Below are 26,974 nucleotides of genomic sequence, written 5' to 3'. Positions count from 1 at the left end.
TAAATAAGCTTCTAATTTAAAAGTCCTAGGATAACTGGCATCTATTGAATTTAATATTGGGAAAGAAGTAATACTTATAAAAATCACACTAGTAAGTTATTGTATCATTTATTTCAGAAAAAAGTACACTTGGGTATTATGTATTTATATTGTATTTACTACACATTTACATATTGAGAGGGGGTAAATTTTTAAGATATTTCAAATATTAAAAGTTTTTCCCAGAAATCTTTTTTCATGTTTTTATTTATCCAAAATAATTGTACTTCCATCTCTTAATTAGGGAGATATGCAAACCGAAATACTTAAATAAGACCTCAGTACGTCCTGGCCTGAAGAACTGTGGGGATGTTAATTGTATTGGACGGATTCATACATACCTCGAATTGATAGGAGCAATCAATTTTGGATGTGGTAAACATAAAAACCCAACAACATGTTTTACTTGACATTTCTATCTTACGGCACCCGTTAATTTCTTTGATGGTTAGAATTCAGGTGGATTTAGAGAGATTCTATAACATTTTGGAATATTTGTATTGGGATTTTTCTGTAAAACAGATTTCTGGTGATTAAACTATATTTCCCTTTGACCTACAGTGAAAATTGGTGGTATAATTTTTAAAGGAAATATATGCAGTCTAGGTAGTACAAATAATTTAAAAATGCAGTTCTTTGTCAAGTAAAAGTAAAATTATTTTATGAAAAGTCTAATAATAGACCATTTAATTTGCAAATATTGTATTCATGCCAGAAATACTATCTAGCAGTGTTTAAATAAAAGAAATAATTTATGAGCCTCTACACTTAAGTGTAATAAAAGTGTCAAAATATTTTTCATGGAAGAAAGTTTTTTCATCCTCCTTTTTCTCAAATATAAGAGTTGATGAATATGTATATTTTTAAATGTGTTCTACCCCTTTATTAACATGACATAAACTTTTTGAAGAAAAATAATACCATAGTTGCAAAGTGATAAAGTAATTAGAACCTTGCAACCCATGGTTTGAGAAGAGTGTTCTGTAGTCTGTCTTTGAAAAGATAACTAACCAGAAAACTTCCTGTCAGAGATGGTTTTATTTTATATAGAGGTAGATAGAATTTACAGTTTGCCCTGAGGTCTTTGTTTGCCCAACACACTGTATATTAGGACTGGCTTTTTAGGAAAACTAAGGTGTCATAGCTTCCTCAGCCACTAAAAGAAAAATGCAATCATGTTTTCTGGATTAGACTTCCAAAGTTAGCAAAGTGGACTTAATAAAAAAAATTGAACAAATTACCCATTTCCTATGTATCACATTTTATTGAGATTTCCTTATAATAAACTGTAGCATTATTTTTATGTGAGAACTAAGTGGCACATAAAGTATGTGATTGTGGAATAGGATAGAAACATTGAAGCTCTGGTATAAAGAAACTTAGAAATTGGCTTACAATATATAGTCAGTGTAGATGTGTCTTCCTTTTTAACAAATGAAAAAATAGATTGTTTTGTTTTCCCTAAATTCCAATAGAACAGGCTGTCTATAACAGACCACAACCAGTTGATAAAGTACGAATCAGAGACAGAAAAGATACAGTAGAAGCATACCAACTTGCCCAGCGTCTGCAATCCATGGTAAGCAGTCACCTCTCTCACTAAATGATCTCTCCAAATTGCTCTTTACCCTGTTAAGTAAGGTATGTCTACTCTTCAACTGTTTGACAAGTGGCCATTTAGTGGAAGAACATGTTTTCTCTTGTATTTTACCTTGCCATTCACTTTTCTGTTTCCATTCAATTTCACATAGGTTTATAAGGCAAAAACAAACAAACACAAATCCTCAAATTTCACTGGCAACCTTTAACAGAGAAGTGTAATGTTTTGCTAAAGTGGCCTTAGACTGCTGGGTTTGATTTCTAAATCTAACATTTTATTTACACTGTACAGTTAAGCTCTTTTTTTCTTTTTAATTTATTTTTGTTTGTTTAAAATTCTTACCCTAAAATTCAGCCTTTTGGAATAGTTATCGAAAATATTTTAGCCTTTACTTTTTTAATTCTTGAGGTTAGTGAGTTTTACAATAGTTTAAAAGTCATGAATTTTATTTAAAAAATAAATCCAACAAGTCTCCTAAAAGGCAGAATCATGTTGTGAACCAATAAATAGGTTAAATTGGTAATAGGTGAGATAAAAAGGAATAAATACTAGAGTGGGTGTCTTAGAGAGTATTTGGGCTGAAACCAGTTCTACCTAGATTTACTGTAAGAAAGGATGTTTTCAAATATAGTTGCTGGAGATGTTGCTAGTCAGATAGGGACCTCTGGCAAACTAATCCACTTAAAGGCTTTACATTGAGTTTGCAAAACTGGTATTAGTAATGCAGTTATCCAACTTTGTAATTTTTTACCATTTGTATTAACTAAGCAATCTTTTCCTTTCTAAGGCTGAAATATAATTATTTTGCTTCTAATTTTCAATATTTTCCCTGTTGCTGTGTGTTCTTGCAAGTTTTCTACCACAAGTGATTGAACAGGAAGTAATTTTCTTGGGGAATCTTTTTAGTCTTAAAAATATATTTTTAAAATGCTTTTATTGATTTTTTAGAGAGAGAGGAAGGGGGAGAGAGAGAGAGAGAGAAATATCTATGTGAAAGGGAAACATTGATCAGTTGCCTCCCATATGTACCCAGATCAGGATCGAACCCAACCCACAACCTGGGTGTGTGCCCTGACCATGAATCAAACTGGCACTCTTCAGGGTATGGGGATGACACTCAACCAACTAAGGCACACCTGCCAGGCCAGTTTTAAAAATACTTTTTGTTTGAGTGTTTTAGCTCCCAAGTGGTGAAAGGAAATGAAAATTAAAGACGAAATCCCAGTAGAACACAGAAAATAATCACTGTTTTATTTCTGAGCAGAGTGCTAACTATTGAACATAAATTAATAAAATGAAATTTAGTCAGGCATTGCTGATCAGTGAATACAATATATTAATGGAGAAATTGCTTTTTGGAAAATCATTTTTGTTTTTTTAATTAAAATGTGCTGTGATTTCTCCAAGTTAATTTTGTTACCTTTTGCTTTATTTTAACCTCATCACAGCGCACAAGGAGGCGTAGGGTCCGAGACCCATGGGGAAATTGGTGTGATGCAAAAGACTTAGAAGGACAGACGTTTGAGGTAACTTTGACCTTTTCAAATGGGTCATTAGTGAAAGTTGTTTTGTCAATACATATTTGTATATCTTACTGTCACAAATATTACACTTTAAAAATATATACATGTATATATTTCATTTCCATGTTAATTGTTTTGTCTAGAAGTTACTAATAAACAGCAAAGTAGAAGGGTTCGATGGTGCAATTAACTAGGAGTTGGACTCATTTTCAGAACTTTGATGATCTATTTCTACATTCTGCTCTCTAGCTCAAGAATATTTTCCAGGGTGCTGGGAAGTTGGTATGCCCAGTTCATTTCAGTAAATGTTGCTGAATGATATTCTGATACACCAATTAAAATATTGTCCCAAGCATTAGACATAATACAAATATTGAAGTATTATTTCTACTAATAAAAACTATGGTCCTAAAAAGAAAATAGGCAATGAATGTGTGTGTATACACCCACACGCATTCTACATATATAATTTGTTTATGAACAGCCAGTGCAGTATAATGGTGTCATGAACAAGGAAGCATCCCCAAAAGGAGCCGCACACACACATTTGTGTCTTTCCACAATGGCAGGTTTTTAGGGAGCCCTCCCAATAAGCCAATAGAGTCACATGCAGCTTACACACAGAGAGGGGGAGGTTATGCTATAGAAGCCAGCAAAGTGAGCACCCCTTTCAAAGTCCTAGTCTCTGGTGGTGTCCCCAGGTAGAGAGGCAGGTGTCGGTTTTGAGCTAGGCGGCTACAGTGATGGCACTCATCTGGTGAATTGGAAGTCTGGCAGGGCTCTGAGCGAGACCTGTGGTACAGCCAAGCTTAAGTGTTGAGTGGTCAGAGCTCTGAGTTCTTACCCACCAGGGGTGGAGGTCCCCCTCTCATATCAGTGAGTTCTTATCCAGGTGTCCAGACTTGTGGTTTTGGCTATTCCAGGCCCCTCTTCAAACTTGACATACACTTGACCTAACTGTCATGGCTGACAGTGACTCCACATTGGGTTGTCAAAGGTGTCCAAAAAGTCCACTCTGCTCATGCTCTGTACAAATGGAAAATGTGAAAGTAGATAACACCTCCCTCAAATGATTGTTGTGAGAATTCAGTGAAATAAATGAAATAAGGTGTATGGAGGTGATAAATGTTAGTCTTTTTTTCACCCACTTCCTCCCCCTAACCTCACAACTAAGCACAGTTCTAGGCACAACAATTAGTAATCACGTGTTTCCATCACTTCGCGGCCTTTTGGCTAAGATCACGTGTAGTAATACATGGTTCCTGCCTAGAACTAACTTAGATTAGTAGAAAAGATAAAGCCTGTGGTTAGTTCCATAATATTGGCCCCAAGAAGTATAAGGTCCTCTCAAATGATACGATTGGGGAAGGTTTCACAGAGGATGTGATGTTTCACCTGTGGCATGAAGGATGAGCTAGAGAATCTCAAAATGTAGAATGTAGGTTAGGGCACTCCAGGCTGAGGGAGCAGCACAAATAAAGGTATAGACATGGAATGGAAAAATACTAGAAATGTTCTGGGGAAAAGTGCATAGTTCATTGGAGCTAGAGTGTAAGGTTGGTAGTAGAAATGGAATGAAATACTTCTATTTACATAGATTTACTGTGTATCGACACTATTGTCAGTATTTTACAATCATTTATCTTCACAATAACATTATGAAATGGTTATTATTACTATATTGTTCCCATTTTAAATACTGTATGAGGAAACTAAAACAAAGAACGCTTTAGGAACTTGCCTGGAGTCACCCAGCTAGTAAGTAGCATCAGATCCAGGCATTTTACCTCCAGAATCTGCTCTTTATTATGACCACTGGGATGTCTCTCAGTTGTGAAAGAAAACTCAATACTTGCTGACTAGAAATGGGAAATAAGAAAGAGGAAATACTCTGGTGATCTTGAGTTTTTCGACCCAGGGTACCATTAATTGAAATCAGTAAGTCAAGAAAAGGAGTAAATTTTAAGTTTTGTGTGGCTATATATTTTGGAACAATTTTTTAAAACACATTATTCAGCATTTCTTTTTATTAGTAACAAGAAGGAGACACAACCATCAACTTTGTCTTGTTCTCACATGCCCTTAAATATGGTTTTAAAGGAGTATTTTTATTAATTCTACTTCTCAATGGTTAATGGATCCATGATCAACTCGTGTTTTATATTTTAGCATCTCTCTGCTGAGGAGTTGGCAAGAAGAAGAGAAGAGGAAAAATGCAAACCTATTAAATCTTCAAAAGTGCAAAGACCAACAAAAAGGTATATAAATGTGATTCTTTAACTTACCATAAATGATTAGAAAATGCACAGAAAAAATATTTGAAATAGTTGCATTATATTGTTCACATTAAGTAAAAAAATACATGTAAAAATTTTGAAATTTTTTATTTCACTGCTTACCAATTTTGGAGACCCGGAGCACAAGTTTTAAATTTGTTCAGGTTCAGTGAATGTAACTATCTTGAAAAGGGGACTTGTTTATAACAGATGGTCATTTAACTCAGACATTATGAATTGGTAACCTCATGAAGTGACTGGTGCTCTCTTTGGGTGGTGCTGATAGTTAGCAATGTGGTTTTTGTTCATTTATAATCTAAAATTTGTAACTTGTAACATTAAAGGTCACCAGGTGAGTTCCATGCGTTGATTTTCTAGACCCCTCACTTTGTGCAGATACCCCGTTTAATGGACTATAGTTTTGTCAGTGTCCCTTTTAAAACAAGACATTTAAGCCCTGGCCAGTGTTGCTCACTGGTTACTGGTTAGACCACTGGCCTGTGCACCAAAGGGTCATGGGTTCAAATGTTAGTCAAGGACACAAGGCCACATACTTGGGTTGCAGGTTCACTCCTCAGTCCTTGGGGTGCATGTGGAAGACAATCAATCGATGTGTCTCTCCTTCTCTCTCCCTCCCTCCATTTCTCCTCTCCCTCCCTAACTTTCACTCTCTCTAAAAATCAATGGAAAAATCCTCTGGTGAGAATTACCAAAAAAAAAAACCACAACAAAAAACCCCCCACAACATCCAAGAATGCCACTAGGTCATTTTCGAAGGAAAGAGCCCTGATACTTACCAGTTGTTATGTCCCTGGGTAAATTACTTAAAGCCTTTATAAGCCTTAGGTCCTCATTTATAAAATAACTGTAATAGCTAACACTGTTAGCTATGTTTTAAGCACTTTATGTCATTAACTCATTTAATCCTCATACTGACTCTATGCAGTAGTTACTATTATCATTCCCATTTTATAGCTAAGGAAACTGAGAATCACAAAGAGTTTGGAGTAACTTGCTTATACTTGTTACTGATGGGGCTATGATATAAACTCAGGCATTAAGGCCTAAGCATCCATACTCCTGACCATTACACTACAGTATATATCAAGTTATAGTTGTGGGAATAAATTATGTGAGGTAAACTGTAAGAAATATAGTTATCCATAAGCTAGGACTTTTCATCTCATAATCCAGACAATCTAAATGTGAGACTGCTATTTATTATGATTATCAAGTAATTGTTCCAGTTTGTCAGGATCTTTTTACTAGTAAATCCAGATCCACTTTTTTGTTGTTAATCTTCACCCAAGGATGTTTTTCCATTGATTTTTAGAGAGAGTGGAAGGGAGGGGGAGAGACAGAGAGAGAGAAACATCAATGTGAGAGAGACACATTGATTGGTTGCCCTTTGCATATGGTCCTGGTGCCCCAACCAGGGCCAGGATGGAGCCTGCAATCCAGGTATTTGCCCTGGACCGGAATTGAACTAGGGACCCTTCAGTCTGCAGGCCTACGCTCTACCTACTAAGCCAAACTGGCTTGGGCAGATCCATCTATACTAATAAAAGGGTAATATGCTAATTAGACTGGGAGACCTTCCGGACGTCCTTCTGGGCAAAGCCATGGTGGCGGGGCTGAGGCAGAGGTGATTAGGGGTGATCAGGCCAGGAGGGGAGGGCAGTTGGGGGTGAGCAGACCAGCAGGGGGGGCAGTTGGGGACAAGCAGGTCAGCAGGGGGGCAGTTGGGGGCGAGCAGGCCGGCAGGGGGGCCAGTTGGGGGCAAACAGGCTGGCAGTGGGGGGCAGTTGGGGGTAAGCAGGCCGGTGGGGGGGCCAGTTGGGAGCAAGCAGGCCAGCAGGGGGGCAGTTGGGGGCGAGCAGGCCGGCAAGGGGGGCAGTTGGGGGCCAGCAGGCCAGCAGGGGGGGGCAGTTGGGGGCGATCAGGCTGGCAGGGGGGCAGTTAGGGGCGGGCAGGGGGGGCAGTTGGAGGCAGGCCGGCAGGCAGAGTGGTTAGGGCAGGGGTGGGCAAACTTTTTGACTCGAGGGCCACAATGGGTTCTTAAACTGGACCGGAGGGCCGGAACAAAAGCATGGATGGAGTGTTTGTGTGAACTAATATAAATTCAAAGTAAACATCACTACATAAAAGGGTACGGTCTTTTTTTTTTTATTTCAATAGTTTTATTCATTTCAAACATTTTAACAAGAATGTAAACACTAATTATTATAATTTGAAACTTCAAAAAATGGAGGAATCATAGCACAATAACATACCTTATATTGAAGATGGCAAAGGCAAAATAAAATTGCCTAACAAAGGGAAGGTACAAAAGCCTTTCAAATTAAACTTAAATATAATAATATAATTTAAAACTAAAACAAATAGAAAAGAACAAAATGTATAAACAGTAAATTAGACATTTTCTTTAGTGCAACTTCCAAATTATGCCCGGGACATAGATGTAGATGGCAATGTAGACTGGGTTGAAAGGTTTTTGGTCTTCAAAACATCAACTTCAGTGGGAACAGTGTTGTTGGTCTCCTTTTTTAGCTAATGCATCAAAGTCTGGAGTTAGTTTTGTTGTGGCTATTCTCAGGATAGATCTGAGGTGTTCGTCAGTTAAGCTGGATCTGTGAGGGGCTTTGTTGATGTTCATGACGCTAAATGTCTGCTCACAAACATAGGTTGACCCAAACAGCACCAGTATCTTCTGTGCCATCCTCCGGATGTTTGGAAAAGCGGCTTCATTAAGTGAAGCATAAAAGTCTCTTAGTTCAAGAGAGCTGAATTTCTCCTTTAGGACAAAGTCAGACTGAAGATTGATGAGTTCCAGTTGCACCTCTTCTGGTGCTGTTTCAGGGTTTTGTGACAAAGGACAGGCCACCAGTTGAAGTGACTGGTCAATTTTTTCAACATCAGAAAACCGACGACAGAATTCTGCATGCAGGTCATCCAGTGATTTGCTGTATTTCTTCACGTTTTGGATGGTCTCCTTCTGTGTGGCTAGTGTGGCAAAATGAGTGAAGACTTTGTCTGAAATTTGTCTGGAAAAGAAAATCAGCTTCGATTTAAAGGCTTTCACATTAGTGTACATGTCATGTACATACTGATCTTTTCCCTGTAGCTTCACATTTAGCTCATTCAAATGTGAAAATATATCTACAGCAAATGCAAAGTCACACAGCCAATTCTTGTCACTCAGCTCAGTAAATTCGTCAGACTTCCCCTTTAATTTCAAAAATGCACCAATCTCTTCTTTGAGCTCCCACACTCGTTGGAAAACTTTGCCCAAACTCAACCAGCAGACACGAGAGTGGTAAAGTAAGTCGTGGTGATCCGCATCAGTTTCCTCCAGAAACTTAATAAACTGACGGTGCTGAAGTCCCTTTGCTCGAATGAAATTAACAAGCTTTGCGACTGTATTAACAACATAATTAAGTTGTAATATAGACTTGCACAATGATTCTTGGTGAATAATACAGTGAAGAAAAATAACATCTTGGTTAGGGTTCTCCTCTTTCACTTTATCCTGAATTCTTTTTAGCAGTCCAACATTTTTTCCAGTTAAATTTGGAGATCCATCTGTCGTGACATTAGCAAGTTTACTCCATGGTAGCTTCATTTTCTCGATGACAGTAGACACCTGGTCATACAAGTCCTCTCCCCGTTTTTTTCCTTTCAGTGTCTCCATGGCAAAAACTCCTCCGTAATTTCAAAATTGTCACTAATCCCTTGGATAAAAATTAAGAGCTGAGCAGTGTCCTTTACGTCATTACTTTCATCCAATGCTAGTGAATAAAACTTAAAGAACTCTGCCTTACTATTTAACTTGCTGGCCAAGTCTTCATCAATCAGTTCCACTCCACGAGTCACTGTCCTGTGCGATAAGCTGAGTTTTTCAAACTTGCCTTTGCTCTCTGGACACAAGAGACCTGCTGTCTCTATCATACATTCTTTCAAAAACTTGCCTTCAGAGAGAGGTTTGCTAATTTGAATGATAGCATAAAACTTGCTTTGGTAGTTGTCTCTTGAATTGCAGTTTGTCTGTGAAAGACATTTTGCTGAGCCTGTAATTTAGCCATCAACCTCTGTGTAGTAGCCTCCCGTTCTTGAGATGACTGCTTGCTAGCATAGTTGCCATGCTTTGTGGCAAAGTGACGGCTGAGATTGTACTCTTTGAAGACTGCAAGTGTTTCCTGGCATATCAGACATACCGGCATTGATCGGATTTCGGTGAAAAAATATTTTGTTGTCCACTCCCTCTTAAACACTTGGCATTCACTGTCCACTTTCCTTTTCTTTGGTCCACTCATGTTTAATATTGGGCTAAAACCAACAGTACCATTCTCTTATTAAATTCTTTACTAAAATAAGACAGTAAAGTATAAAAACAAGTGATTAAATTTGCTCTACTATAACATTTTTGGTCTTCTAAAAAATATATATATAACAAAATCATCTGAAAAAGTTCAGACATGGGACAGAGGCACACCCTGACCATAGAGAACAACCCCTTTCCTCCATAGGAAACCTGTGTATCTTTCACACAGGCCCTTTGTTTATGGTAACACACATAGCTGCACATTGCTGTGTCTTCCAGACACACTTGTATGGGAGGTGCTAGGGCAGTGCAAAACATGGGTAACTAGTAGTTACCACTAGCACTTCCGTTACTGGCAAAAAACAGCCGCAGTGCACATAGTGTGAAAGAGCCCATTATCAATGTCAGATTGCATCCACTGGACTCTATAAAAACAACCAAGTGCCACTTTTAAATGCCCATTGCAACAGTTTTTCTTATTAAAAGCTGGAAATGGCAGGATATTTATATATATATCCCTACTGTGACAGCCTGGCAGAGCATTACAAAGGAGAAAACCCAGCATCTGGTGATGTCCATAAGTACAAGACTTGAGGCTGTCATTACCAGGAAAGGGTTTCATCCAAGTATTAGATATGAACATTTGATTTTCAGTTTTTCATTTGTCCAGTTACTTCCGAAACCCTGAAATTAAGCGATTTTGTAATAAAATCTTTAGTTCATCACATTTCTATACAATCTTTTTGTTCAACCCACTGAATTAGGGTTCGTTCACACTAGCCGTGCCGCCGTTGCAGTGTGGTGCAGTACTGCAATGCAGCGCAGCTAGGGTTAATGCAGGGTACACAGGTTTCCATCATGTTTGTGTTGATGCTAATGTGCAGTGGTGCATGTTAACACAAATGCCCTGTAGCACGCATTTTTACAGGCGCAAGGGGGAGAAGCAAACGCAGCACAAAATGCATTTGTTTTGCCGCTAACACATGCGGTTAGTGGCCACGGTAGCGTTACTGATACCGCATCCGTATCAGCAAAAAAATGCAGCCGCAGCATGGCTAGTGTGACATGTCCTCTGTGTGTCTTTTTCCCTGCTGCGCGCGTCCACAGTAGGAAAAAAAACTGCAGTGGATACAAGCCCTAAAAGCTGAAAGTCTTTGTTGTTTTATTAACAAGTCATTGTGATGTACAGAATGTAGGAACAGGAAAAAATTGTGTTTGAGTAGAGCTCTTAATCTTACCTCAGAAAGGCTCTGATACTGTGCTCTCCAGGGGCGTGTCTCCCTACATCACCACGATAACGTGTCTACGAATTCCCAGGGTGATGTCGGGGGATGCGTCCACGGGCATTACAAGGAGCCTCTGGAAGATTGAGAGGTTGTTCCTTCTACTGAATGGGCGGATATAAATCCGCCCACTCAGAAGAAGGAGCTGCGGCCGTGTTTCCCGACGTTGCCATGTTAACACTGCTGCTGGTGAAGGAGCAGAGGGGAGAGCAAGAGAACCCTCCGCTCTTTTGGCTCTGCGGGCCGGATAGAACAGCCGAACGGGCCGGATCCGGCCCGCGGGCCGTAGTTTGCCCACGGCTGGGTTAGGGGCAATCAGGCAGGCAGGTAGGTGAGTGGTTAGGAGCCAGCCATTCCGGATTGCGAGAGGGATGTCCGGCAGTCGAACATCCCCCGAGGGGTCCCAGATTGGAGAAGGTGCAGGCCGGGCTGAGGGACACCACCCCCCGGTGCATGAATTTCGTGCACTGGGCCACTAGTTTTTCTTATGATAGCCTCTGTAGTTTTGAATCATCAACATGTCAGTAAGCTTGCTTTTTCCACTATTGATCACTGATTAAAATGTTTCCCTGGGATAAACATAAACCTCAGCATTATTGTTTAATCAGTTAGGTACTACAGTTAACCCATATTTCTTTATCTATGCAGAAAAGTAATGATAGCAGATGTTTTGCTTACATTTAGATAAAATATACTTGAGTCATTTTGAGTCTACTAGTTTAGCAGATCCTTCTTATCAAAAATGAAATTTAGGTCTACTTATCACAACTTTTATTTTCATGAACCCATAATTATTCTTAGTAGTCACCTCTTTACTTGCTAAAGGCTCACTAATCAGCTATTTAAAAATCTTTTCTAGAATTTCTCTAATATTCAACATCTGATTCCTCTGTTTCTAAAGTCTGCTTATTTTGTGTTTTGAAACAGGACCAATAATTGCCTATTCCAAGGCTTCCAATAATTTTCTCATTCTCTGCAGCTTCTCAAAAAACATAGACAGTGATTTCACATCATGGTTCTTCAGTGCTCTGGGATGCATATGCGTTCTTGCTATTTTCTTATCTATCTTGGCTTTAGTTTCTTTTTATTCATGTTGATAAAGCATTTTCTAATTTGAAAATGGTTCCTTTTCAATAAATGTTTTTTGAATGCCTACAGTATGTCAGGCACTGTTCTAGGCCCTTGGAATACAGTATTCAACAAACAAGGTACAGTATGTGTTCTCCTGGAGCTAATAGTCTCAGGTAGAATAGGAACTAAATAGTTCCACTCTTTCATTTGTGTTAATGTGAACATATTCTTTGTTTGTTTATTTATCTGAACATAGAAAACCTTTTCATTCTTTTTTAAAAATATATTTTTATTGATTTCAGAGAGGAAAGGAGGAGAGGGAGAGAGAATATAAACATCAATGATGAGAGAGAACCATTGATCAGCTGCCTCCTGCATTCCCCCATTGGGGATCGAGCCCGCAACCCAGGCATGTGCCCTTGACCAGAATCGAACCCGGGATCCTTCAGTCCGCAGGCCAACGCTCTATCCTCTAAGCCAAACTGGCTAGGGCAAAACCTTTTCATTCTTAATATATTTCTCAGATCTCAATTCTTTACTGGCCAAAGCCTTTCTAACATTTCTCTTAGATTTATTAACACATGCCTTTATATCTGGACTTGCTTAGGTGCCCCTCTTCCCATCTTTTTTTTTGCACTTTTTCATTTTAAAATATCAGTTTATTATAGAACTTTCTGTATACATTCACTTCTTTAGCAGAACTGTTTGTCATTTATTCATTCAACGAATATTTATTGAGTCCCTACTTTACGCTGACCATATTATGATACGGACAGAAATGTTTTTGAGAAACTTCCATCTTTGTTGACATTTCTTTCAGGTCTCATGTCAGGAAATTGGTTAAATCTTCATTGAACTTTTTGAAATCTGCTTTCAGTGTAGGACACATATCTGGCCATTTTTAATGTTGTCTTCTTTGGATATTTAAAGGAATTAAGATAACAGAATTACTTTCTCCCAAAAGGCCTGTCATTCCCTCCACCCCCTGCCTTTTTAAAAATCAAGTCCAAAAGAGCAGTGCTGCTTTCAGAAGGGTTATATGGAACATTTTAAGAAAATTTCCTTGTTTAATATTTTTCTCTCTTAGAGAGTAGGTTTCAATTTTTGATACACATTTTCAGATTTGTAAGTAAATGTTATTTTCCTAATCTTGTTGAGATTATAATAGAAATAAATATTTTTCTTCTTTTTCAGCTCATTTGATCCCTTCCAGCTGATACCTTGTAATTTTTTCAGTGAAGAAAAGCAGGTACTACTTATGCATCACTGAATAACCATACATAATGCCCTCCTGTCAGACATGAAATACTTCTTCAGTGTGTGCAAGACATACATATATATATATATATATATATATATATATATATATACATATACACACACACACACACACATATACACACATACATATACACATACATATATACATACTATATATATATATAAAATAGTGGGCAAGGCCAGGCGTATTAAGGGTTAGATGAGTACTACAGATGGAAAATGAGAGGGTTTTAAATGGTAAATTGTTTTCGAAGTTTGGTTCTCACTGAACTTTGATTGGTAGTGAGACCTTGGTATGATAGGTCAGTGGTCAGCAAACTGCGGCTCGCAAGCTGCGGTTTGCCGCTCTGTTGACTAATGAGTTTGCTGACCACTGTGATAGGTGATAGGTAAAGGAAAAGAGGGTGGACATTCCAGTGAGAGAGAACAATTTTTAGGCTCCCCCATTTTTATACTCCCCCATTTTTGTTGTGTTTTTTTTTATATTTCAGGAGCCATTTCAGGTGAAAGTGGCTTCAGAAGCACTTTTAATAATGGATTTGGTAAGGATAATCTATTGTGTTTACTTAGTTATTCTGATTTGTATTCTTGTGTATTTTTATTGCAGGCATAAGAGAGAGTATGGAAGACCTGTATTTTGGATCTTAACTATCCTCTTTTACAAGGAATCTAAAAATAAGTCTTTTCTTTTGGAGAAAAGCCAAACAATTGCATGTTTCCATATTTTAGAGAAAATAAATTAATGTGAGTTTTTGCAGACTGTTTATCATCATTAACCCTGTTTTCATTTCCTAGTGTCCTTTGTCTGCTGCCTTCTAGATAACTACAACAAAACAATACTCATAATTTGGAGTTTCTTTGTACTAAACTACTGAGACTCCATAGTTGTGTGTCTATGGTCTTTTCCTGTAAGAGGTTCTAGAGTAACTTTTTACTTTGTATCCTTGTATCTTTCCTAAATAGGGAGAGCAAATGGTATCTTTATTTTGTAAGTGAAAAAGTAACATTATGGAGTGTTTGAATGTTTGGTTCAAAGCTTTGCAAACAGTGCGGATAGGTCTGAAATCTTAAGTCTCTGTGCTCTGAGCCCAGCATCTAGCTCCTCTAGCATACTACTTTATATTAGAAATGCATAAGTGAGTTTTATCCTGACATTTTTGTCCGGTGGTTGGTTTGGGCTAAGTCTGTCTTGTATTTCTTTCAGCATGCTCATGTGTCTATGGCAGAAGTGATTGGTCTCTTAGGAGGAAGATACTCAGAAATTGATAAGATAGTCGAAGTAAGTTCTCAATTTTAAAGACTTTAAAAAATTTTGTCCTACTGCCATACCAAATATTTTTATAGATTTCAGTGACTTCACGTATGATGTGAATGAGAACATACAAATGTAGAAAGTTATGTATTCCCAAAAGTGACTTAACATTCCATCTATTGAGTACCTGTTTGTTTTCCTTTACCACCGAGAAAGAGGGAACACTCTGCCAGGCCTTGGTTCCTCATTGCCTTCACCAATAAAAAGCTATAATCCCTATGAGGCTAGGAAGCATGTGTAACCTTATAGATGAAACTTGGTATGCATCATTCTGTTGAAATTATTATCATAAATAATAGGGGTCACTGAAAGAGTATGTTGGTACAGGTATTACATGGGCTGACTTGGAAAATTAACAATTATTATGATCTTGTTTAATAGAAAGTGGATTCTGAGTTCCCAGCATACAATCACACTTTTGGAGTATAATTCATTTGCAAGTTAAAGGCTGCCTATGATTGTAATCAAATAAAAGGGTTGGCTTTAAAAAGTTTCTCTGTCTATGTGTGAAAGAACTAAAACATTAAAGTTGTAGAATTAAGAGAATTCCAGTGTAATCATACAGGGTTTAATCCTTTTTAGGTCTGTGCAGCAGAACCATGTAACAGTCTGAGTACAGGACTGCAGTGTGAGATGGACCCTGTCTCACAAACACAGGCCTCGGAAGCCTTGGCTGTCAGAGGCTACAGTGTTATTGGATGGTACCATTCTCATCCTGCCTTTGATCCCAATCCTTCCCTACGAGATATTGATACTCAAGCCAAATACCAGGTGTGTTTATGTGCCTTATGTGTATGCATTCTGTAAATGATTGCACATTCTCCCCCTCATTGCTTTCTATTACATAAATGTACTTTTAAGGTTCCTAGCAAAGTATTGCATTTCTGATGTACTTTACATCTGCAGTTTTTAAATAACTTGCATTTTTTTTCTGATTATAAGAGTAATACATGTTTATTTAAAATTTTGGAAAATGAGCTATTTTGTTTAATACAGACAAGCCATCAAAGTAACAATGATAATTATTCCCAGAGCCTTAAAATTTTTTTTCTTTTTTTTTTTTCTTAGAGCAGTGTACTAGTCAACTAACTTGGATCCAATTAACTAAATTTGATTTAATTGGGTCACTTTGATTTAATTGGATCAACTTCTGGCTAATCATGTGCCCCCGCCCCTCCTGATCAAGTGCCTACTTCCAGCTGATCATGTGACCCCCACCTCTTTGAGATCTTGGATGGTCTCTGTTTCTGGGGTGCCATCTCCCTGGTTGGCTGTCTGGCCCTGCTCTTCCACCTGTCAACAGTCCCTTTGCCAAAGTACTTCCAGAAAATCGTTTGTGCATACCATATTTTTTCCTTTCTGCTGGGACTGTGACAACTGGTATTGAGAAGGAGAGAGGAGAGCAGTGTACCATCTAGGGTCCATGCAAGAGATCCAGAGGGGCCTGTGTGGTCCCTGGAAGGCTGGGGGAGGGAAGGGTGGTGAGGCGGGGGTGCTGACTAGTGAGTGGGAAGCCCTCAGAGCAAGTGGGGCACACACACAATCACCCCACACTCCTCTGTGAGGAGCAGCTCTGGCCCATTGTACAGGGGAGGCTACTGCAGCACAGAGGGTGACTTCCTCGAGGGCACCCGACAGTAAAAGGGCAGAGCTAAAATTGTAACCCTCAGGTGCCCATATCCTGTGTCTCCTTTACCTGTGACATCTGGGTAAGCAGCCCTTCACCCTGTGGCTGTTTGCTCTGATGGGCTTCACCCTTCCCCTCCTTCCCCTCCTCCACCCCCAGGGGACAGGGGTCTTGTCATTGCACCTGTGCTTCTGGGCGGTTGCTCTCTTTGTCCCTCGGTCACTCCCAGCTGGTAACCTTGGCGGATTCCTGTTGAATTGGGGCGAGGGTCTTATGTGGAGAATGCCCCACCTCCCTCACCTTCTGTGGCTTAGATTACAAAGTACCTTTATTTTTCCTTTGGCTTCTGCCACCTGCCTCCACTGGCAGATTTTCTTTTACTAGTACCTCGAAAAGAAATGGATTCGGGGTCTCCAAACTGGCTGACTTCCTGCATTTGCTCTGTGAGACGTGGCTCTGCCCCTAGAGCTTTTAAAAATTGATGGGAACAATTAAAACAGGGACTGGGAATAATTGAAATAATCAGAAACATAATATATATTTTGCATCTCTGAAAAATACAAAGTTTTATTTTATTCTGCAATTTTATGCTTTTGCTATAGGCAGCTGTTTGTAAGTTATTACCATATTGAGAAAGATTATAGCTAATGGGTTATGAATATAATTAGTAAATATATTCATGGCAAATAAAGATTTTTTTTTTAAGGTTGGGTTGAACACAATTGGCCTGAAAACTTTAGTGTGGAATGACTATAGAAGACATTTCATTTAGTTGCTCTTTGGATGTGAATTTTTAACACACCCTTTTGTTTAAAATGTTGGTATGGATAAATACTGACTTAAATTTATGTAGTTCAAACTAATTGTACTTTACCTTTCATTGTAGAGTTACTTCTCCAGAGGTGGTGCCAAATTCATTGGAATGATTGTCAGTCCCTATAATCGAAACAATCCTTTACCATATTCCCAGATTACCTGCCTGGTTATAAGTGATGAAATTAGCTCAGATGGCTCTTATCGTAAGTTTTCAACAAAAACAACTTCACCCTGTTTCTATCTTTACTTCTTGGAATTCTACAAGTCAAAGAATTTACAATTATGTGAAACTGGTTGGCGGAAAAGTTTGTGCCCTCAACAGGGGCATCACTATTTGCATGCCACATGGTGCAATCACCCTTTTCCCTTTTATGATATCCATCTAGATTCTAGTCTCCACGGTCTTACTGTGGTCATTGGGCAAAATGATTACAACTTGGGAAGAGTTATGGTCAAGCAGTGTGTGTGTTAGACACCGGAGGCACTGCAATAAGCACAATTCATGCAGACGGGCTTTCTCTGCAATGGCTTACAAATGAAAAGAAAAAGTAAAATGACCACCCTACCTACCAGCTCTCTATGACCTTAGTTTAGGCTTAACATTGCCTACCTTTTTTATTTCTTTGCTTCCATTCTATTACAAGAAAGAATTTGGTTGGTTTAGCCCAGTGGTCGGCAAACTGCGGCTCGCGAGTTTTCCGACCACTGCCTTAGGGAAAAACACTTAAAAAACATTTTAATAATGTACTAATGTCTTTAACCTGAAGTCAAAACTTCTGGGTAAGGGTAATGCCTTACGCAGTGGTCGGCAAACGCATTAGTCAACAGAGCGGCAAACCGCGGCTCGCGAGCCACAAGCCGCAGTTTGCCAACCACTGGTTTAGCCTATTATATGAATTGGCTCTTTTGAGTTTTATTTCCACTTGTGGTCCAATTAACTGGCCGGGAATTAGTGTAGCAGACTAGGGAAAGGAAGTGTGGATGGAAGGGAAGTGATTAGAGGAAACAATGGACATCTCTAGGATATTTATTCTGTCTTCTTTATTCTAACTACCACTCTAGTGTACTGTCTTGTCTAGATACTGTCACTGCACATTGTACTCCTCCCCATTAGCTCATGAGCTCCTTGAAGGTAGATACTATATTATCCTCATTTTTCTATCCTCAGTCTCTAGCATAAGCTGGCATTAAGTAGGTGCCAAGTGAATGTTTATGAAATTAATTTCTCTTTATTCTTAATGGTATTACGCCTTCTGTTTGATAAAGACTTCCCAGCACTATCTTCAGTCATTTACTATTAGTTGCTCTGTTCTTTGTGCATATGCTACACCTGTTTCCTGTCTTCATGGTCACTTTGTCTTGGTAAATGGTAATTTATCTATTTAGCATGTCTCACTAAACTGTGAGCCCCAAAGAGCAGGAATTGTCTTCTTTGTTTGTGTATCTCTGGTAGCATTTAATTGGTTGTCTTGTACCTAGGAAATGACCCCCCACCCTGTAGATATTTGTAGAATCAATAGTATTGACATTAACTTCAGTTTCAAAATGCACATAGCACATATATACATCATTCTTTAGCCAGTATAATTGTATAAAACGTTATAAAGAAGGAATCACAGTTAATTTGTTCTCAATTTAGATAGCTTCTTAATCTCACCATCTCTACTCTGATGCTGCTCAATACAGTAGCTACTAGCCACATAGGACTATTTAAATTAATGAGAATTAAATGTCCAAAACTGGACAAAATAGTGATCCCCAAATTAACCAAACTTACTAACTTGGAAGAATTTCCAGGCATGGCACAAGGAGGAGAAACCCACCCAGAGCTAGGCTGACTCTGAGTTGAGGTGATGGAGGTGAGACTAAGGCAGCTAAATTTACAGGACAGAGGCCAGAGATCAGAAGGTCACATAGAGCCAACTCCAGCGATTGTAGAAGGTACAAATTTAGTACTTACCAAGATATGGACTAGCATAAGCATGTGAAGAAATTACACCAGATGGGAGAGAGAATCACTTGAAAGGATTAGAGGGAACAGTACTGGATGTTTACATAAGACAGTGCACAAGTATTCAATGTTAGTGGAAAGTTATATTGGGCAGAACTGCTCCTTAAATGACTTGGCCATTATTAACACTGCTTATTAGGTTTTAATCTTAGGTCCTTTACTTTGCTCCTCTTGGGAATCTTCTGGTTCAAGAATTAAGCATTTTTAGAAGCCATGGGATACCTTATATTTCGGTACTTTTACTGGCTCTTTCTTCCTTCTTCCTTCTTTTCCCCTCTGTCTATCTCTATTTCTCTCTCTCTTGCATATATCCAAATTCTATTTTTTAAATGTCTCTACTGGTTAAGCATTTTCTGTAGAGACATTTCTAATAGGCAGGAAATTTACTTAGTGATTAGTTTTCTTCTGATTTTTAGTGGATTCAAAAGGAAATTTTTTACTGGTTTTAGTGCCATTTTTTTTTTTTACTTAGAAAAATATCCTTAATACTAAATAGAGCTGTATATAATGTGCGTGTGTGTGCATGTGCATGTACATGTGCGTACTTACCATTTTACATCAGCACAGACTGAAAATGAATTTATTTATTTCTCTTTATACTCATTTTCGACTTTCATTAGGAGTAGGAGCTTTTCATTCAGATCCCAGCTCTGGCATTTATTGGTTATTTTACTTTGGTTAGATTACTTTACCACTTTCATTCTTCTTTGCCACATCCATAAAGTGAGAAAAAATTATTACCTTGCTTATAGGGAGTTGTAAAAGTTGTCAATAATGTGTGTAAAGTGCTTAGCAAATACTAGGGTCTTTAGTAGTTATAATTATAGCCATTGTCTGCACTTAGTAGCTAATCAATGCATATCAAGTGAATGATGATCACCAGAGGGAGTTTGCTTAAAGGAGTCATTCTTCTTAAATTTTTGGAGGTGAGAAATGTAATGGAGGAGAATTGAGGAATGAAAAAAAGATCAATTATCATCAGGTCCGCTGTTCCCTCCTTCCATACACATGAAAAAAAACGGGGGAAGTATAGTCATATATTTTTTTCTTATTTCTGGCTTCGGACTTGCTGGCTTTTATTTACTTGAAAAGCCTTATGATGTCAGAAACCCAGTTGAGAGGCAGTATAATGGAAAAGTTAAGAACATAAGCTCAAGACAGAATGCCTGGGCTCAAGTTCTGACTCTACCTCTTACTGGTTATATAAGTCCATGAACATGTTATTAACCTCTCTGGGGCTCAGTGTCCTCATTAAAAAAAAAAAAAGAGCCCAGCTGGTGTTGCTCAGTGGTTGAGGGTCGAGTGTCCACCTGTGAGCGAGTAGGTCATGGTTCGATTCCCGGTCTGGGCACACGCCCAGGTTGAAGGCTTGATCCCCAGTGTGGGGTGGGCAGGAGGCAGCCAATCAATGATTTTTTTCTCATCCTTGTTGTTTCTGTCTCTCTCTCCCTCTCCCTTCCTCTCTGAAATCAATAAAAATATATTTAAAAAAAACACACAAAAAGAAATCGGGCAAACATGATAAGGTTTAAAATCCAACTTCTTCCACTTGACTAGTCTGAACAGGTTGTTTAACCTGTCTCAGCCTCAGTTTTCTTATCTGTTAAATAGGAATAATGGGACCTACCTTATAACATTGTTGTAAACCTTAATATAACCTGTATTTTAAAAAATGACTAAAATGGTATATGTCTTGGTTTGCTTAGATCAGGCTCAGTTTAAGCCTATTGTCATTCTGGCTCAATTATTAGTAATGCCCCCTTTCACTCAAAAAGTCTCTTGTTTTGGTAATAAATTATGTGATCATCTTACCTCTCACAGTTCCTTGCATAGAATTGTCATGCAAATAGCACTTTACTTTTCTTTATTATTATTATTATTAATTGCTTGGCATTAATATGCTTGGTGAACTAAGTTCAACAAGGCAATAAATATTTAATGACGGCTTACTATGTTAAAGTGCTGTTCAGCTGGTCTGCAAAGCTGTGGTTGTGAAAACATTGAAGGGATTTTAAGTAATTAAAAGGAGATTGGAAGAAGTCCAATGTACTATCAGAAAAGATAAAATAAAATATAAATAAATAAATATATAAATAGGGAAAAGAAGATTGGAGTTTTAAGAAATAGTGATTAAAATGTGCTTCTCTTTATGCTTTTCTAGGTGTACCTTATAAATTCGAAGTACAGCAAATGTTAGAAGAACCTCAGTGGGGATTAGTGTTTGAAAAGACAAGATGGATAATAGAAAAATACAGGCTCTCCCATAGGTACGTGGTGTGGTTTGAGATGGTTGCATATCCGCAGCATTTCTCATTAAATTATGTTTTAGAGAAAACCCAAGTTAAATGTAAAATTGTGATCTATGGCATCAGGGATAGTTTATTGCAGAACTGATTAGTTTATAGTACTTGTTTCATCAGTCTGTTTTCTTGTTTTTTACAACAGCAGTGTCCCTATGGATAAAATTTTTCGCCGGGATTCTGACCTGACTTGTTTGCAGAAAGTAAGCTGCCTTCATTTTAATTGGTTCCTTTATTCGAGGATTCTAAAGCTATTTATCTTAGTGTGTTTTCCCAGGATGCCTAATGCTTTGTGGATACATTTTCTGTTTCTTTTATTGCTTTTTTTCTTTTTAAAATTAATTTCTAGGAGATAATTAGTAATAGTTTTGTTGCCCACACTTGCATATAGAAATAATACTATTTTAGAATAAATTTGTCAGTGTTAGCTGATAAATTTCTTAGCATATTATTGTACACAATAGAGAACATTTTTCTCATTTTATTAAATTCAAAAGCACCATGTTTCCATTTAGCTTTAACAATTGATCATTTTAAAGAATGGTATTATAAATCTAACAATTAAATTTAAATGGTCATCTTACTTAACTTTCTGGTAGGAGATAAGAGTCCTGAATTCTTTTATTTCACTTCTAGTTTTGTTTATTAGTGTAATGAATTAAGACCAGTAGACTGGCAACATTTCTCTTTCTTTTTTTTTTGGTAGCAGTTTGGAAATAGAAAATGTAAACATGCTGTTTCTTTTATAATATTTTCCCCCTTCTATTATAACCACTTTATCTGTGTTTTAAGATTAATATGCACCTTTCCCAGGAAATAGACTGTAGCATCCTAATTTTGAAATGGTAGAGTCCTATGTTTGTATTTACATAGTTTTTTTTTTTTTTTTTATCTTATGCAAGTTTAAAAAAAATTATTTTTTATTGATTTCAGAGAGAGGGAGAAAGAGAGAGAGGAATACTGATCCATCGGCTGTCTCCTGTAGGTCCCCTTCTGGGGATCAAGCCCGCAATTTGGGCATGTGCCCAGATTGGGAATCAAGCCGGCAGCCTCCTGGTGCATGGGGCAGCGCTCAACCAACTGAGCCACATGGGCCATGCTGGATATTTTGTTTTGTAATGTAGCTACTAAAAAAAGGAGCACAGGCCCTGGCTGGGTGGCTCTCAGTTGGTTGTAGCATCGTCCTGTGCACCAAGAGGTTGCAGATTCTATTCCTGGTCAGGGCATATACCTAGGTTGTGGGTTCAACCCCCTCTGGGAGCAAATGTCGGAGGCAGCTGGTTGATGTTTCTCTCTTAAATCAATGTTTCTCTCTCACTACCTCTTTAAATACCAATAAAAACATATCCTCAGATGAGGATTTAAAAAAAAAAAAAAAGGAGCACAGTCACAAATTTGTCCAAAGTAGAAAGCATCACATATGTATATACAATATCAAGTTTGTTTCCTTATTCTATATAATAAAGAGGTAATATGCAAATTGACCATCACTCCAACACACAAGATGGCCTCCCCATGTGGACACAAGATGGCTGGCAGGAGAGGGCAGTTGTGGGCAATCAGGCCGGCAGGGGAGGGCAGTTGAGAGGGACCAGGCCTACAAGGGAGGGCAGTTGGGGGCGATCAGGCCTGCAGGGGAGGGCAGTTGGGGAGGGACCCAGGCCAGCAGGGGAGGGCAGTTAGGGTCAATCGGGCCGGCAGGGGAGCAGTTAGACATTGATCAGGCTGGCAGGGGAGTGGTTAGGGGTGATCAGGCTGGCAGGCAGAAATGGTTAGGGGCAATCAGGCAGGCAGGCAGGTGAGCGGTTGGGAGCCCACAGTCCTGGATTGTGAGAGGGATGTCTGACTGCCCGTTTAGGCCTGATCCCGGGATCAGGCCTAAATGGGCAGTCGGACATCCCTCGAGGTGTCACAGATTGGAGAGGGAGGGTGCAGGCTGGGCTGAGGGACACATACACACCCCCCCCCATGCACGAATTTCGTGCACCAGGCCTCTAGTATAAATCATAAAGGAACTAACCTAAGCAGACAACAGTGGCTTCCTATACTCCAGTTGCACGGTTACTGTGCACAAGTTTATGTTCAGCCATATGTAAGAAAAATGTTTCTCATTTGAGCATTAGAAAATGTGAGATTTATCATTAAATAAGGATAATAACATAAACCTTGTATTTTTCGTGTGTTTAAATGTAAAACTTTTCTTTTTCAACTAGCTTTTGGAGTGTCTGAGGAAAACTCTGAGCAAAGTGACAAATAGCTTCATTGCTGAAGAATTCTTGACTCAAATAGAAGATTTATTCCTTTCCAGTTATAAAAGCAAGCAGGAGAATGGAGTGGGTGAAGACAACTGTACTGTAGGTCCAAAGGAATTGTTAATGTAGTGATTTTAAAGTAAGACATTTTAATCTTGACACAATAGATCCTATTGTCATTTACAACCTTGAATGATTGTAATTTAGTTAACACTGACACAGCTTTGATATTTTTCTCTAGTTCACAAAATCTGAACTTTGCCACATAAATCATGTGACAGAAAGGAATAGGGACTTGTTTTTATGTAGTGAGTACCAGAGTTTGTGTAAATGGGTTTGCCACATTGCTCCTGTCCTGTGAGTGATGGCCAAGCAAGCAGAGCAGCAGACTGAAGGGCTGTCTGCTTTACTGTTGTATTCAGGTTGATAAGCAGAATGTGTCTCTAATTTTTATTTCTCCCTGAACTAGTCATTCCATTTTTTGGAACTTATGTCTCATTAGGAGCACTTTCATCCTTTCCATGTGTTTTGGTAAGATTTGTTTATGGTTGCAAATGAGTTATGGATGGGTGGTCCCAGAGGTAATTAACGTGGTTGAAAATTACTGATTTAATAAATCTAACAACATGCTATGTGAGGCCAGGGGGAGGCCTAAGGAGAAAATCTTAAAAATTGGGAAGAGGCCCAAAGGAGAGAATCAAATTACCAGTTTTTTAATTATAGATATTTGCTTCCATTTTTTTTATAACCACAATACTACAAGATATGCCATTTTCTCAACTCTCTGAAACATTTTATATGGATTTCAGATATATAAAATAATTAGCTTCAACTATATATCCACACATTAGTGTGTATGTGATAAAACCTCACTTAACTGCAACACAGATAATCATAACCCTCAAACTAGATTCTTTTTCTATTGCCTGCTGTCAGTAGAAAGAGGCAAATTACAATAAAGCTTAAATAAATCAGAGATTTACTTTTTTAAAAACAAACAAGCCTTCCAGGACATATTACATATGTAACCCAATTTCATATACTTTTTGAATGTAGAACAGAGGTCAGCAAACTTTTTATGTAAAGGGGCAGTTAGTCAATAACTTAGGCTTTGCTGGACACATACTGTCTCTGTCAGACATTCTTTATATTGTTTTACAACCCTTAAAAATGTAAAGCTATTCTTAGCTCATAAGCCTCACAAAAAACATTGCTGGCCATTACCTTCCAACCCCTGCTCTAGAGAATTGCAGATAATTAGGATTTCTTTTCAGATGCACGAGCCTGAGACACTGAAAGACCTTGCATCATTTTCAAACAATAAAACTCAAAATTGTGATTTACATTTAAGTACATTTTTTAAAAAAAACCTAACAATCATGCTGCCTAATTTATCCTAATCGTAGTTTATTTCTATTAACCATCAAATTTATATCTATTCTCCAGCATCCTTATTAATAACAGGTTTATTATATCTAATCTGAGTGTGATCCTGTATTTTTACCTTTTTGGTTATGATCAGTAGCCAAGGAAGAATAAGGCAGTACTGGAAGGAGCAGTGAGCCAGTTTTAGATGACCTGGGTTTTTATTCAACCTTGTAATTTTGGGGGATAAGCTTACTAACTTCTTCAGACCTAAATTCCTGTGTATCTGAGGTCTGAGTTATCTTCCTGACATCCTTCCAAGTCTGAAATCATACACTTCATTCTAATTGTTGGACAACTTACCTGGAACTTGATATTTTGAGATGGTATAGTTCCAAAATTAGCAAATGTTTTTAAAGAAAACTGGTAGTATTTTCTATTTCTCTATATGCATTTAGAATCAACAATGAAACATAACATATAAAGCAATTACTTTGGGGACTGGGGGTGTAAGCTCTAGACCAAAAATCAGGAAATTTAAGAGTTCTTACCCTAATTCTTTTATCAGCTTTGGTGTGTGACTGATAAAATCACATAACCTGTCCGGACCTCAGGTTCTTTATCTAGAATTCAAGGGTCTGAATTTTATGATTTAGTATTTATTTCCAAGTGCAGAAAAATCTGTGATTCTGTAAAAGGTAGTAATTCATTTCTTTGTACTCTTCCTTTTGACATATTTTCCTCATTGTACACGGGGAACAGATCTTAGAAAATGGTATTAGTTAGCTTTTGTGATTGACAGTCCCCAAATTTATGTTGATAAATTTGGGTGTTGGAAAAGTGTGGAAATTGTTAGAAGCTCTGTTCTCCAATCTGGGTCTTCTGCATGCCAGTGGTTAACTATATTTACTAAGCCATACTGTGAGGAATGCAAAGGTGTTAATCCTCAGCATTTAGAGCTTTGAGAGCACAATTTTTTTAATTAAATATTTTTTTAAAACAAAAGAAAATATCCTATCTAGAAACCATCCTTCCCCATTTCTTTTCTTTTCTTTTCTTTTCTTTCTTTCTTTTTTTTTTTTTTTTGGATAGTATAATTTTAGAACATTAGAAGCTGTGATATTTCCTCCCCTCCTCCCTCATTCATTCTCCCTGCTTCCTTTTCTTTTCTTAGCATATTCTTAAAACATTTTTGTAGCTGGAGGTACCCACATTTCTGTCACTGCCAACCTTGGGCTGTGAGGGTAGTTGAAGCAGGTAGGTCCTTGGAGAAACAGAAGAAATTTAGAACTGAATGGCAGTGTAGTACAGGAAGTTCAGGAGGCAGGGTCTTAAAGGGAAATCTGCCTCTTACAATATGTACAGTATTGGAGATATGACTTGAAAACATCCAAGTCTCTTCAAATGAACTTAATTTTTTTCTTCTAGCTTGGCTAGTAGAAATTGACACTGTTACTTTGCCAGTGTTAGATTTAGCTCTCTTGAAAAATCTGATCCCAAAGTAACATTCAAAAAAAGAAAAATCAGTGGGATGGAATGAGATCAGACTCACCTTCCCTCTCCATTACTCTAGTGTTGGTCCATTGGCCCCATATTTAGAACTACCTTATGACTATCACGGGGCCTTAGACACTTTTATCTTCTTGGACCTCTTCCATTAAAAATTAATCCTATATAATAAAAGCCTAATATGCTAAGTGTCCGGTCATCTGGTTGTCCATTCAACCAATCAAAGCATAATATGCTAATGATATGCTAAGGACGCTCAACCACTCGCTATGACGTACACTGACCACTGGGGGCAGATGCTCCAACTGGTAGGTTAGCTTGCTGCTGGGGTCCAGCCGATTGGGGACTGAGCGAGACCGGGACTGAGTGAGACGGGCTGGACATGCCC

General features: G+C 38.2%; 1 protein-coding gene across 3 annotated transcripts in view; it reads left to right on the top strand.

The window, feature by feature from the left end:
• MYSM1 (Myb like, SWIRM and MPN domains 1) overlaps positions 1 to 26,587 on the top strand; it is a 45,539-nt gene extending 18,952 nt beyond the window's left edge. For 2 of the 3 annotated variants that reach the window (XM_080658386.1, XM_080658385.1), the window contains exons 9-20: positions 284 to 414; positions 1,515 to 1,618; positions 3,088 to 3,165; positions 5,332 to 5,420; positions 13,308 to 13,362; positions 13,886 to 13,936; positions 14,599 to 14,673; positions 15,289 to 15,477; positions 17,220 to 17,352; positions 21,322 to 21,427; positions 21,606 to 21,663; positions 23,674 to 26,587. In XM_080658386.1, coding sequence (XP_080514512.1) covers positions 284 to 414; positions 1,515 to 1,618; positions 3,088 to 3,165; positions 5,332 to 5,420; positions 13,308 to 13,362; positions 13,886 to 13,936; positions 14,599 to 14,673; positions 15,289 to 15,477; positions 17,220 to 17,352; positions 21,322 to 21,427; positions 21,606 to 21,663; positions 23,674 to 23,841 — 1,237 coding nt within the window. In that variant the 3' untranslated portion in view covers positions 23,842 to 26,587. The remainder of the gene's footprint in view (positions 1 to 283; positions 415 to 1,514; positions 1,619 to 3,087; positions 3,166 to 5,331; positions 5,421 to 13,307; positions 13,363 to 13,885; positions 13,937 to 14,598; positions 14,674 to 15,288; positions 15,478 to 17,219; positions 17,353 to 21,321; positions 21,428 to 21,605; positions 21,664 to 23,673) is intronic. The other variant, XM_080658384.1, reaches the window with a different exon arrangement.
• Positions 26,588 to 26,974: the final 387 nt, after the last annotated feature.

Source organism: Plecotus auritus (genome assembly GCF_963455305.1).
Source record: "Plecotus auritus genome assembly, chromosome: 2".
NCBI classification, from domain to species: domain Eukaryota; kingdom Metazoa; phylum Chordata; class Mammalia; order Chiroptera; family Vespertilionidae; genus Plecotus; species Plecotus auritus.
Note: the sequence above shows the minus strand (reverse complement) of the source record. Positions and strands in the feature narration are given on the sequence as shown.